The sequence below is a fragment of the Poecilia reticulata genome, linkage group LG16 (genome assembly GCF_000633615.1).
Source record: "Poecilia reticulata strain Guanapo linkage group LG16, Guppy_female_1.0+MT, whole genome shotgun sequence".
NCBI lineage: Eukaryota > Metazoa > Chordata > Actinopteri > Cyprinodontiformes > Poeciliidae > Poecilia > Poecilia reticulata.
In genome coordinates, this window is record NC_024346.1 from 23,471,052 (window position 1) to 23,486,048 (window position 14,997).

The following is a 14,997-nucleotide window of genomic DNA, read 5'->3' on the forward strand; positions in this document are numbered from 1 at the left end:
AATTAATGCCTAGGTGGATTATCTTGTAAAATGCAGGATCAACATGAATATCACAAGATATTAATGTTTATTTTAAATGAAAGCTTTTTTGTATGCACCTCTTAGTTGGCAGAAAAAATATTGCCACTCAATTTTACATAAAAAAAAAATACTGTGAAATAATATTGTACTTTTAAATCATATAAAAGTATAAAATCCTCTCCATTCCTTCTCAGTGCGATTCTAATGAATACTTCAAAAAATTAGTCCTATTTTCTTTATTTTGTGCCATTTCTATTTCTATCTGATCACACACTGTGTCATTATACAGAGGAATATTTTAAAGAGACGTATCTACTAGAGGTAAAAGTGTAGCTAATTTTCACAGAATCTCATATCAAAAATCTTCTTAAACTGTGCCTTTGAGTTCAGCAGCATCTTTGAACAAACTCAAATCACACCAGTGAACTATTCTACACCATGCAGAATTCATACTGTTTAAAAAGCGGGGCAATCTGCCCGGTGTCTGACAAAGTGTTGCATGGCCAAATCCATGCTATCTTGATTCAAAGATGACCATTTCCTGCTGAAAACCTTGTGCTCGCTTTGGCAGACATTGACTGCTGATGCAAACCTTACACGAAGGTAAAAAGAACACGGTAGAGGGCAAAATATTAAAATGGATTAGTGGCTAAATCGTATATATACACACCATAAAAGAGTAATGAATTCACTATGAAGGCGTTAGTTGTGCACAAATGTTTTGCACTTCTCTTTTTACAAAGAAGAGATGTCAAAAATTATTTATAAGGGTGACTAAGTGGTCATGGGAAGTTCTTTCAACTGTGAACAACTGAAGACAGTTAAAGAAGAAAAGCCAAGAGGAAACGTGCAAAAAAGCTTTGAGAATATGCAAAAGGATCTAAATGGGGGTTAAAAATGTATACACTTTTCATTCATTAGAATACTATAAATGTAATAATAGTAAAGAATTTTGACGATTATCACCATCGTTAGAAATTGTTTGACAAAACCCCCCAAAATATTCCTATTCCAATTTGTCAACAACACATGTAGGGTCCTTTTTGATACAGGTTTTAAAACACAACAGGGTATGAACACATAAAATAGTGAATATTTGCAAAGAATGCAGCTGCTGATAATACAGTTTGACATAAAATATAGTACACTTTTAACCTTTTAAAAGATGAAAAATGACAACTATATCAGCTTATCTCTAAATAAAATGATGGAAGAGTCACTCGACATTCAGTACGTTGGTGCATGACATTCAGCCCGGTTAGGTGATCTTTTCAGACTTGGTCTCTGAGTGACAATCGTTGCAGAGAGATGCTCGTATTCTTTTAGTACTGCTCTTATCTTCAGCACTGATTAGTGAAGTTTCGCACGTCCCAACTGTAAAGGTAATGAATTTCTCCCTGGTGTGAAAGTGGGTGATCCCATTTCACAATGAAATAGGAGCTAAATTCTAAGTTAACCTTAGCAGATACGATACTTCAAAAATGCATTAAATGATGCAACTGTGGGAGGAGATACTGTGTAGTTTCTTCCATCATCTTAAATTCTTCCTATTTTTTCTTTACTTTGTACTGCAGACAAGTTTCTGTAAACATCTCCTGGGAATTAAATTCTTGGTCTAAACACTTTCAAAACACATAACGCTATGTTTGTGTATACATGCTGTATGCACAAACATAGAACAGATTTTGTTCTGTTTGTGTGTTTGTACGTGCATCAAACATTTGGGTTTGTGCTGTTATAATTTTTAAATTTCACAAAAGGACGTAGACATCTACTTTTGTTACTGAATGCTGACCTATAGATTCTGATCATTGAATAATAGACCACCTCTTCATGCATGAAGAGCTCTTTACAGGATATTTTTATTTAAATTTAGTCTACTCTGTATAATAAATTAGGGCTGCATCGTGGCGCAGTTGGTAGAGCTGTTGCCTTGCAGCAAGAAGGTTCTGGGTTTGATTCCTGGCCCCGGTCTTTCTGCATGAAGTTTGCATGTTCTCCCTGTGCATGAGATAGGCACCAGCAACCCTCCCGACCCCACTAAGGGACAAGGGTGAAAAGAAAATGGATGGATGGATGGATGGATGTATAATAAATTATGTTCATTTTCTAAAAAACAGACACAAAACATGTGGACTTCATCAAAATTTTCAGATTTTTTTAGATGTACTTGTCCATGATGAGAAAATGTCTGAGACCATGACTTGATCTAAAGTACAAGCCGAAGAAAAGTTGGAAAAACTTGGATTTTGCAACTAAACGTGGGACTGAACTCTCTGTCTCTGACAGAAAGGTCTGGAACTATGTGGAATACGAGCTGAGGTTTCAGGCCAGTGTAATGACCTACAGAGTGTTATGTCCCCCACATTGGAGCTAAGCTGCTGCATCAACATTGGGAGCTTAAATTCCTCAAAATCTTGTTCATGTTGTAACAAAAATGAAGTATGAGCTGGACAGGTGGGCAAGCCATCTGCAGTGATTTGGATGCTGTACCCCAGAGAACACCAAGAATTTGCTGGAGGGATTTTGCATCTCACCCAATTTGATCCTGGATATGTCCCCAAGAGGAGCTGGAAAACATTTCACCATGGATAGAATATACATTTTGGAAGAGACAAAGCCCAAAATATATGTTGTTGAGTTTTAAAAGACAGCTTTCTAATCTGATACGGCAAATTGGCTGCAGGTCTTAAAATGCATTTGACTTAATTTTCTAGAAAGGAGCTTTTCCTATAAGCTGATTGTGATCCATGTCTGTGAGGAGTTTCATCTAAGCTAATGCTAATGAAATGTTTGACAAGACTGCTCTGTGCATTCCCTTGCAGAAGGAAATACATTACTCTTACAGTGCATGCTTAGGATGCCTGTGGTGCATAAATGTTGTATGAGTATTTTAAATAAACTACACGTCCCCATTTTATCCACATAAAGTCATGACAATAAAGTACTTTTTGTACTAAAGCTGGTTGTAGCAGTAAAGGATTAAGCACCTCAGGGCTTTCACAGCTGAAATGTTGCCTCTTACCTTGACAGGTAGGTTTGGCTCGGTCCCATTCTGGTCTCTTGCTGTTGCCCATGACACATGTGAGTGTGGAGTGGCCCTGAAGCAGGTACCCAGCCTCACAATGAAATGTCACCATAGATCCCAGTTTGTAGTCTGCACCCATTCTAGTGCCGTTCATTACATTCCCAGGATCAAAACAAGCCTCCCGCAGTTTTGCTGTCAATCAAAATAACAAAGCTTTTACAAGAGGAACAGCTATGAAACACGAGTAAGCTCGCACTTGGGCATAAATTAATATAAATGTAGACCATCAAACAGAAAGCAAGAGATCCGCCAGAATAATTAAAACTCCATAAACTAATGGTGTATTCATTTGGTAAACAAGTAAAAATAAAGGGATAAATTCAAGGCTAAATAACATAGCCGTGGACATTTCTAAATTCAAATTCCTTCATTTATAATTCATCACGGTAAAATCCCCCCGCGCCAACACAGAAAACTATTCTGCAAAAATAGATGCAGAATCCTGCTTTGCAAAGGCAATTACAGTACCTTTGTATTCCAAGTGAAAGCCAGTGTAGCTCACAGTGCCATCACTTCGAAATGCCAAGTACATGAAGTTGGAGGTGCTCTCAATCTTTTCTGGAAGTTTACTGTCTTGGAAACTGCCAATCAGATGAGCGCTGCTATCAGGCCCATCATATATGTACAAAAAGTCATAGTTGGGTTCAATGCTGAAGCTGTGAAAAAAAGAAGCATAAAAGACAGGAGATAAAAGTTATTGTTTTGCTAATTTCCAGCCACCAGAATGCACATTAAGAGATGGTTTTAAAATGAGTGTAAGTATTGCTGTGCAAAATGTGAGTCATGCCAAGAGATTTGTTTTGTGCCTTGATACAAAGATATATATATATATATATATATATATATATATATATATATAAAAAGATATCTCACCAGAGAGGTGAGAGGAGATTAAATTGTTGTGACACTGCAGTGGCACAAAATCTTCCCAGACGGCGATGGCAATGCAGTGTGAAAAGATCGTTTCATATTGTAGCGCCGTATATCAAATCATACGCCGCACCAAGAGGGAGAGGAGCATTTGTTTTCAAAATAATGAGCACGGTTTATGACAAAAATGTAAATAGCTTGGAGATAATTGCGTTTGAGTTAGATCAAGGCAGCTCCAATTTAAAATCATATCTCCATTCTTTCATTTGGCATTCCCAAGAGGGAGCCTGGATTGTGGTAACTTTATTAGCGGTTCGTTTTGAAAGAAAAAGTTGGAGAAAAGATTTCTGGAGACTTGTTTCTACTTAAGTGAGAGAAGACAGATGGTGCCGAAAGGACAAACCAATGCTATTTTGCATGTCTTCATAGAAAAAAAAGAAAACAAAAACCAATATATGTGAGAAGTAGTCCTAAGAAATTTTTGGACTCAGGCCACATGCTTAGTTTGCAATTAATAATGTAAGGTTCATGGTCTGGGTTTTATTCAGCACAAGAAATGAGCCGCACTCATATCACGCTTCTGCCATAAAGTATTCACCCAAAAATTCAGTGTCACCATGTTTGAGTAAAGTGGATGGAATGTCTTCCAGCTGTCTACTGAAAAAATTCAGTATTCCATTATCTCCAAATACACCTGGACTCAAACACGGTTCTCTGCATAGCACACATTTCAAACTTTTCTCCATGCGGTTATGTCTTAGCTGGTTCCACAGCAGAAAACAAGCATTTCCATGGCACACGCTGAGCTGCTGTGCACCCAAGGCAAACTGGGTTCATTGAGTTACGGCCAGGTTGCAAACATAACAGGTTTGGAAAAAGCTTTTTTCTGCAAGCCAGTAAGCCATGTCCTCAAAAGACAGAATATATATATATATTTTTTTTAATTTTATTTATTTTTTGTTTCTTTTTTTTTTTTCTTAAAGCTTTGGTATCATCTGCAGAAAGATTAAACTTTTACATTTTTACACATTTGTCTTCCATATTCTTCTGTTATATATTGCAAAGACTTCAGCACTAAATTGGTAAAGGGGAGAGCTGACCCTGAGACATCCATTTCACACTAGTATTTTCTGAATAATAGCAATAACCAGTATAATTAATGCTTATTCTATTTAAGTTTTACATGATGCAATGGATTTATTCATAATCCATCTTTAAATTATGACATTGTCAATTTACCTGATGAAGGCCAAAGAAATCACGTAGTCAGAGTGAACTGCAATCAGCCAGTCACAGTCTTTGCTGTGTGGGTACGGGTGTGGATAGTTTGGAGACAGGATAAATCCAGAAGACCCGGTCACATTCCCACCGCAGGGAGCTTGAGTGGCAAAGCAGGAAAGAAGAAAAAGTAGAAGAAAAACGGTGGGTACAAAAAGTTGTTCAATGTTCTTGTTTTCCTGTAAAGTCTTTAGGCAAGCAAAATTTGGTTTGAGGTGGGGGTAGAAAAATCAGGACACCAGTGGACATTTTTGCAGCAGAATAATCTGCTGGGCCTCTGTAATAGGCCAAAATTGGTGTTTTTCTAATGATTTAAATGAAATAAGTATCTCATTATATGCATAACATCTAGTTGGTTATACATTCACAATGACTAGTTTAACATATGAATATTTAACAAAAAAATCTCAGAAAATAAAACTATTATAATCAGCTGTCAGTTACTTTTAAAATGATAATATCTCGAGACAAAAGACAAACAGAAATTAAAATCACATTTCTGATTAAACAGTCAGTGCCATTTATTTTTGAATAACCTGCAATATGCCCCTTACATTAATGCCTACTTCCACACCTGAACATGAGATGCAGGTGTGGATCTCATGTTTATGAGATTCAAGTCTGGAAATATTGAGACAAAGTCTAAAATCTTTGTTTTTGTTTTTTTTTTTATGTGACTTAATTTCAGGCTTACGTCACAATGTCTGACAAACATGCAGAGGGAATAAGTATGTTTTAACATGTTCAAAGTACTCTTACATATTTTATGCATCTAAAAATATATAGAAGTCTTTCCAGGTAAATAAAAAAATAAAACAACATTCTTATTCTGAAACTTTAATACAGTAATTCAGTGTTTAGGGTTCAAGCATTTGCTGAATTTCAGCCCAAAAATTCCAAAAAGACGTTGATGGCAGCTAAATGTTGTAAACTCCTTTTACACTGAAATAAGAGCGGTTTTACAATTTTAAAGGATTTGTAATGATTGTACAAGACCAGTAAATGCAACCAGGTTCTTCTAAAGCAGAATACCACTGTCTTTAGATAAGCCACCAGCAACTTTAACTCCATTAAACTACTTGGTGTAATTATTTCTAATTGCATTGTTAAGTAATTAGCAGCTAAGCTCTAATAAGTCAATGTGACAGGAGACTATAGCCCTCAGTATTTAACAGGCAACTGAAGTGGATTTGTCCACATAAGAGCTGGCAACAGCTCAAACACATCTGAAGAGTCTTGTTTAACCTTCATGTATTTTAAAGACACCAGTGAGGGAGAGCTGCAGCCTGTTATTAAACTAACTTTCACTCACCTCTTCTTCTCACTATTTCTCATTTATTCTGATCCCCTACCTTCCCTCACTCCCTCCTTCAATCCATACACTCTTCTCTATCGCTTGTGCACATCCATCCTTTTCTCTCCAAGTCACACTATCACCCCTCTTCCTCACCGATGCAGCTTGGAGGGCTGGGCTGCCAGTAGTATCTATTTTCCACTTGGATGCAGGTGATTCTGCTCTCCCCCTGCAATTCATATCCCGGATCACAAGAGAAGGTCACGGAGTCACCGGGCTCCCGCCCTTCTCCGTTGCGACTGCCATTCATGGGAATACCTGGATCTCTGCAGGCTGTTGCCAGTGAACCTGAAGGGCAAACATACACACAGATACACACATGTGACACATCAATACAGCAGCATATGCATTTCAGGATCAAATGTGCAAGAAATCAGTGAAGAACACATGTACCCAGACTTGTATCTCATAGTAGACAGCTGTTAAGCTGAAAATATAGGCAACACTGAGCAAATTACTGGCTGATATCAGTCAGTCCACAGCTGTGCAGCAGCTCAGGGACTGCGAGGGTGGTCTAGGGGGAAAAAAATTATTTCCCTCATATATTCCACCTATAAAGACTATTAAGGATTTAAATTTAAATTTGTGAGTTTTATTCAATTTTGTTGCTTACATAGGAAATTGTAATTTAGCTTAAAAAATTAAATAATCTCAAGGGTGAAATAAAAGGTGCATACATGACCCAAATAATAAAGACAAATTTAATGGGATTGTGTGTCATCACTGCAGACATTCCATATTCAAGATATCTAAACAATAACCCAGATAATTGTCTCCACAAAATCTACAAATACCTTTTTTTCTAATTACTTTGAGAAAGAGATTTGTGAAATTACAAAAACATGAAATAAATCTTAATTTCAGTCAAGTTTAAACATTAAGCATGTTTCAATGATCATTAGAAATTGGAGAATGTAGAGCAAAGTGTTATTATGAAACAATGAACGTATCTTGAATACTGCTATAAGACATATGTTATAGTTCCTAGAATGAAAGTCAGAATAAGCAAAACATAACATCAGCAAGTCACAGATTTACAAAAACTAGAAATCTGAAAACCAATCATGTTCTAATTGCTGTTTTATACAAAAACAAAAGAACACAAGTTTGGACTTGAGCCGAGTAGCAAAGGCAAAAATCAAGTAGATTTGATGCGAGTCAAAACCTAAACGCAGTGAAAGCATAAATGACCAGTAAGAAATTAAGTGTCATGATTGTCAAATTATTCTGCAAAGAGCAAACAGAACAGAATAGGGAACAGACAAACAAAAATCAATGAGAAGGCAGACCACAAAGCAACAAATATGACTAGAATAGACAGAATGCGAATCTAAATCCTTAATTCTGTCATGACAGACAGAACAACTGTGTTTCAAAAACATGATAAAGTTTAAAACAGAATTAAACTCTGCATGGATTTCTAGTGAAATTCTCAACTACCACTTGAAAATCTTTGAGTGGAAAAATTACACTTTTGCATTACTAATTTTATTTTAATCTGAAAATGAGTATCTCAGCCAAACAGTGCACCAGTATGGTACGCAACAAGAAAATCCAGTCCATTTTCGACTGAACTGAATTCTATATAATTGATATTTACATTAGCCAGCTATGCCTTTATGCTAAAGTGAAGGCATTTCCAACTTATCTTCTATACAGTCTTTCATTTTCCACTTTCTTGCAGGTGCTTTAGCTTTTAGACTAGTCATTAGTAGAGCTCATGGAGGGCATTAATATCTGAGCAGCAAGCAGCAGACAGTCAGCAATGAAGTGTAAAATACTATGAGCTTTCACTTTCACTCGTGCTATTGATAAAAGGATGCTTTGCAATATAAATGCTGACAGTGAAAAACTGTAACAAACAGGAAGCCTTTTAACAATCCCGCTGAGTAGAGTGCTGTAAGTTTAAGCAAATGAGTATTTTCTCTTTTAAAATAACTCTAAGAGCAAATAAACTACAAAAGGCATACTTACTTGAGAAGTCAATAGCAAAACCAGATTTGGTGATGTAAAAGTCCGTCTCAAACTGAATGGTGACAATGTTGAGAGTGGAGTGAATTCCCTCAGGCAGCAGTGAACCGCTGACCTCCTTCAGAGACATCTCATTCTCAGGAGGCCCATCCCAGACTTTCAAGATGTCATGAGATGCCTCTGTGTCGAACGCAAGAAACTGGAGACTGAAAGAGGTGAATTTGAAAGAAATAAAGTGGAGTTTGTAATGTCTGTATTTCTTTGAACAGCCCAGATTTTAAATAAATAAATTAAAAACAACAGTCTGGGAAAAAAAGACAGAAAAGAACAAAACTAAAGTGTTAGCAACAGGCCAATTTAGCTTGAAATACTGACTGTATGATTGTGGGCAGTTTACCAAACTTTTGGAATCATTGATCACTTTCAGACAAAGTTAAAAAGTATAGCAAAAGACCAGAAGATGATTTGCAATTCCATTAAGTGACAGCCTAAAGCAGCTCCTCTGAAAAGGAGCATTATTGTGACCAACTTTATGAAAGTATAACATGTTTACTTCACCCTGAAAGCTAAAACGAGCTGAATTATGAAGCAACACAAGATGCTTTCAACCAGAACAAAAAGGCTATCATGTCCCTTGCAGTCCCTTGGCTCCATTGCTGTTCTTTTCCAATCATTCTTGAAAGAGTTGCTCGAGGCCAACTCTTCTGAAGACATCCAACTGTGACGGAAATTCCTCAAGTTTTCAAGCTCAACTCAACTCAAAAGATTTATTAAAAAAATGAAATAGTTGTAGATTATTTAGATCTTTTGGAAAACTGATCTTTGGCTATGAAAGATGGGCGTACAATGCAGTTTTAGGCAAAATTTCTGTGTTAAATTTTGAGGTCCTAAATGATTTCAAAGTTCCCCAAGCTGTATAACCAACATCTCCTAAATATTTGGATGGCATGGTGTTTATTAGGTTGTATCAAGAAATATTTCTGTTTCAAATAGTGAGATTCTCTACACAGGCCCGTTGATGAAACATCTATCTTCCGATCACTTCTGACCAGCTTCTCTGTCCTTGTTAAAACAAAATGCCCCCATAACTTTAGCCCATGAAGATGCTGTATTTACTGCGACATACAGCTTTAGTTTCTCTCTTTTTTTTTGCCAGACAGTGCTGTATCCAAACAAGCAAAATTTTGGTCTAACCTTTTGGCTTCTCTTGGACTTGTTTTCTCCCTCACAGAGTTTTGGCAAATGCAAATAGTACTTCATGGATTTCTTTCAACAACTGCTTTCTTCTTGAAACACTTTCATAAAGGGCAGACTTGTGGACTGCACCCCTAACAGCTACCATCCAAACATGCTCTCTCACCTGAGCTGCAAATCTCATTAGCTTCTTCAAGGTTACTGTTGAAGAAGCTGAATGGAAGCTTATTTTATCGCAGGTGAAAATAAGCTGAATTTTCACCTGCAATAAAGGGTGGCTGTCTGATTATTGCTCTCCCTGCCTCATCTATCAGTCCAGGTGGATGACCAAGTCTCTGCAGATTTTCAGCTGTGCTCATTGGACTGAAAAAAACCTTTTTAAGATGTTGAAACCTTGGGTAGGTTTTGATAAGTTGGGTTTAATTTCTACTTCTTCAGAACTTTATTCCTGACCTATCTGTTTTGTTCATTGGTCTTTAGGGAGTTGATGATTTACTATAATTCCACAAACACATCTCTGGAGCTTTCCAGGACAGCTCAATCTGTCTGGATTGACCTTAAATTGCACACAGGTGGGATCTATATACTATTAAGGGAACTTTGTGAAGTGAAATTTTATTTAGAGGCATCTGAAAAAACAACTGAACACAAATGTACGTGAACATAAAATATGGACTTTTGTATTAATTTATAATATATAATCCTAATACAATAGTGTTTGTAACAGGAATAACTAGAAAAAAGTTCAAAATGTATTCATACTACTTTAGGGTACTACAAGTTACACATAATATAGATGCATAAATCTCAGAGAAGAGTTACCTGACAATGTTGCCAGGGCTGACTTCAATTGTCCAGGTGCATCTTAAGTTATTGTCATAGGGAAATGGATACCCCGGAGACAGGATTCGCCCTGTAGATTCTCCCGTGAAGCTACCACCACACTCCGCTGCAATCAAAAAAAAAAAAAAAAGAATATATTAAAGAGGAACCTGTTAAGGCATTATATATATCTATATCTATTTTGTTGTGTCCTACAGCCGATTACCACATTGCTATCCATGCTACAATTGAGAGCATTTAATTACAAAGATGGCTACAGTGACAAGTTATAATCAGTACCAAAACATGGGGCAATGGTAGAAATACCTGAGCAAGGATACAACTTTAGAGAAATGGAAAGAACATACTTTTCACATTGAATACAAAAAATCTCCTAATTATTGTTGACCATTCAGTGATCCACCCCTTTTAAACAGAAAGTCAATAACCTAATTCAGAAGGGTTTATTTTTTCTGCCCAACATTCATTTTAGCAAACAATGTAAGAAAAAAAAGAAAAACAGACAGAAGAAGGTAGACACCAACATATTCTAAGCACCTTCTAGAATCTAGACTCAAGCTGTGTGCAGGCAATAGCTTTTTCCATTTGTTTTTTTTTGTTGTCGTTTTGTCTCTGCACATACCTGTTTCACATACAGGTATCAGTAAGGTATGCATACATGTAATTAGGTCTTCACTTCAAGAAATGATGATTAAAACACATTACATAGCCTACAAACATCAGAATGAAAGCTCAATATAAATTTCAGAGTTCTTCACTGTATGGTTTCTAATGATTGTATACATCCAGTCCTTCGTCAGGGACCAACAGAGGGATCAATGATTAACAATGAAATGTTGCAGCTGTTTATATCCTCGTATAAAATGGCAAGCAGTGTGTACTAATTCAACACAAAGCAATTAGGAGAACCCATGTAGGGATAAATCCTTTAGATTAACACCTAGCTGAGCAATAATAGCTCGAGGTGAATGATAAAATAAGACACCGACAGTAGAAGATAGACAGATGGGTGGACTGTGTAACACAAAATTACATAGTGAGAGTTGGAAATAGAAATGTACATTCAGTGAATAAATAGACATTTTGTCCTCACTATCCAACATTAGATCAGTATAGTTTTGCAAACAAGGTCATCTAGTATTGCCAAAATTATTTTTGTTAGACAAATAACAAAATAAAAAAATGCATAGAGTTTTCAAATTTCCATCACTGCAAATTGGCATACTTTTCATACTTTTTTCCTTACTATTTGGTGACACCAGCTTTAAACTGCATGATTGAACCAAACATTCCAGTAGATGCTTACAGTGGTTTGCAAGAATTTTGCCAATTCCTTCATACAGAAGTGATGTAACCAAGTCAAATAGGACAGCTGCCTTTTTTTCCCCTCACATACACACCTTAGGTTCTGGTTCCAAATGTTCACAAACATTTACTAAAACAACTCTAAAATATTGACTTTGTTGTTCTTAAAGCACTGTAGCAAATCAAAGTCTATGCTTAAAGCCATTACCCGTTTGGAAGATAAGTTTTGAAAAGATATCTACATGAAGATATATTATGTGATGTGCACCAGTCCCTCTTACACCTAAATTATGCCATATGTTGGAGGAATTGCCTTGTAATACACTAACAGGTGTGCCTTTAATTGACTTAATTGTTAATTAAGTAAACAAGTTAACTAACAGAAGCTTACAAATAATAATACATTACTGGGCTTTTCCAAATTGTTTAAAGGCACAGGTAGCACATGTAAAGTTCAGAATTGGCAGAAAGTGTTAAGAACTTATTTTTTAATTGGCCTCTTTCCTTGTTCTGTCATTTAGCAAATATAAATGACATTGGTAATCCAAGCTCACCCTAAAACTGTAAAACATTCATAGAGAAAGAAATACAGTGATAGGCTTTTTTATAAACTGTACGTAAATATTATTCAGATAAGCAGAAAAAGGCAAAGGCTGTGATAAAGACAACAGATTACCTATGCATGACGGGAGATTGTTGTCCCATGCTCGTCTCTCTCCAGTCATGCATTTGAGTGTGGCGCTGCCATGCAGAGTGTAGCCTTGTTCACAACCAAATGATATGTCACTTCCAGCAAAATGACCATGGTCACTAGTTTTAAAGCCAAACTGAGGCACTCCTGGGTCATCACAATGCGAAAGCTCAAAACCTGCAAACAGAAAGGTAGGAAAACACAACAATAACCTCATCAACATTAAGAAAAACAAACTGCATATCACTGTTTCATGAAGACACACCATCACCCATACTGAAAGATTGTGACATATTTCCAGTGTTGTGCATTTCCAGGGCTATGGCAGGTAATGTTCAGTTTAACAAAGATGTAGTCTTGTATAGCAGCAAAAAAAATCGTTTTGGACACACAAAAATTAGATATTCCCAGGTAATTATTCAATTGTCTGGGCAGAGTTACAACTGGGAAACGGCCTGTCCACTTGGAATACTTCAGGATAACAGCCACAAACGAGAGAAGGATGCGGTAACTCTTTAGCTCTGCCTTGTCTGAACATGGCCATGGCCTTTATTTGGGCTCTTCTGTTCCACGTAGAAACCGCAAGAGTTCTGCTGTGCAGCAGCGCTAGCTGCACATAAATGAAGCAGGACTGATTTATAGTCTTCTTTCGCAGTGAGGTCCGTGCCCATACCAGGTGTTATAGTGCTGTGGTATTACAAGTGTCATGCCCAGTATAAATCCCCAGCAGTTAATGTTCGCATTTAGAAAATTATCACAGTCCTTTGGGTAGAAAAGTCATGAAAGCATGATCAGATTTCATGTTCAGACAAGATTTAGGCAGGCCATATTCCACCCTCTCCTTGCCCTGATGGTGATTTGCACATCAGTCAGACCTATCCATGCTAAAAAAAGTCATTCATCCTAAATGAAAAGACCAAGGGAAGGCAGCACTACACAAAACAAGCTTACATTCTGCTTTATACCATGTGCACAATCCTGGGGGAAAAAAATACAAAGACGGAATCCTATTACCCTCTGTCTCTTCATAACCATTAATTTTCTAACTCAAACGGCAGTTACTAATTGCAGCTAGAGTTATATACAGACGGCCGTTAATTTTGTGGTTTCAAATTAGCACCCAGTGCTGATTAATGAACCTTTTCTTATCTTTGTCAGATCTTAAAACATTTTTGCACCTGGCAAGATTGGAGCAGCCATCACAGACTAAAAATGTAAGCCAGCTAAAAGATAAAAAGTAATTCTTTCTCACTAGTCCAAAAGTATTGATTAGTCAAAAGAGAAGTTCTTGTTAACAACTGCATGTTGATTTCTGCATAGAACACCTAAAAGGGCAAAAAAGGACTCTCAAATGCAGGTGAAACACAAAAACAATTTAAATTGGGAGGCAAAAATTCAGGCTCACCAGAGCATCCTCTTGCCACCACAATAAATTAGAAATGTTTAGCAACAACACAAAGTCAGCAAGCCAATTATGGGTCAAACTTAATTCTATCTGTCTATTATTGGCTTGAAAATGTTCAATTCAGACATGCACTCATGCATGCAAAAAAAGCACAATGTGTAAATATTGCATGAACTAATAGACATTTAACAAAGCCAAACACCCATTTACAAACATATATACACGCACGGAGTGATTCCAAACAGTCCCAGCGATAATTCACCTGTATAACAAGGTACAGTTAGGCAGACAAGGACACTAATTGCAGGAGTAGAGCCCAAAAGAAAAGAAGCAAAGGGAATTCACACAGAGAGACACAGAGGAAGAGAATGGAAGGAATGAAAATTGCTCATTTTCCTGCTGGAGAAGGGCAGCAACACCACGCTGTGCTTAATGGATACCCTGACAGTGAAAGACATGCAGAGGCAGGGTGAGGGTCAATTAAAACCTTCTTTTAAACTCTGCTGCTTGAAATGCCAGACTTCTAAAATGAGGCTAAATTCACTCATTTGGACGGGGTTTTGGGCCCTCCTCCTCCAGACAAATGAAATGTGACTTACTGTGGTATATGAGGCGGAACCCTGCTGCCGTTGACTCAAGGTCTGAGTTGAATTCAAGCCACAAATAGTTGGAAGTGCTGGTCAGGGAGAGGCCTTGCATCAGTGTGCCTGTGTAAGTCCCAAGGAGGGGAGCCGTTCCATCTTTACCATCATACAGCTAATCAAAGACACACAAGTAAGAGTTTTTTCAGATTCCAGAACAGAAAATATAGAAGTTGACTATACATTTTGATTTCAAGGAGATTTTGGAATTACAGTCATGACCAAAAGTTTTGAGAATGACACAAATATTAAATTTTCACATGATCTGCTGCCCTCTGGTTTTCATGTGTGTATGTCAGATGTTTTCATCACATACAGAAATACAATTGCAATCAT

The 14,997-nt window shown here is 37.0% G+C and overlaps 1 protein-coding gene across 4 annotated transcripts in view; it reads right to left on the reverse strand.

Annotated features, from left to right (window-relative positions):
• The window catches only part of LOC103478352 (CUB and sushi domain-containing protein 3-like), a 244,833-nt gene that overhangs the window by 126,564 nt on the left and 103,272 nt on the right, over positions 1 to 14,997 (reverse strand). For all 4 annotated transcript variants that reach the window (XM_017309426.1, XM_008432116.2, XM_008432118.2 and 1 more), the window contains 8 exons: positions 14,620 to 14,776; positions 12,601 to 12,792; positions 10,599 to 10,725; positions 8,586 to 8,788; positions 6,708 to 6,899; positions 5,219 to 5,357; positions 3,578 to 3,765; positions 3,047 to 3,241 (listed from right to left, as the gene is read on the reverse strand). In XM_017309426.1, the coding sequence (XP_017164915.1) occupies positions 3,047 to 3,241; positions 3,578 to 3,765; positions 5,219 to 5,357; positions 6,708 to 6,899; positions 8,586 to 8,788; positions 10,599 to 10,725; positions 12,601 to 12,792; positions 14,620 to 14,776 (1,393 nt within the window). The remainder of the gene's footprint in view (positions 1 to 3,046; positions 3,242 to 3,577; positions 3,766 to 5,218; positions 5,358 to 6,707; positions 6,900 to 8,585; positions 8,789 to 10,598; positions 10,726 to 12,600; positions 12,793 to 14,619; positions 14,777 to 14,997) is intronic.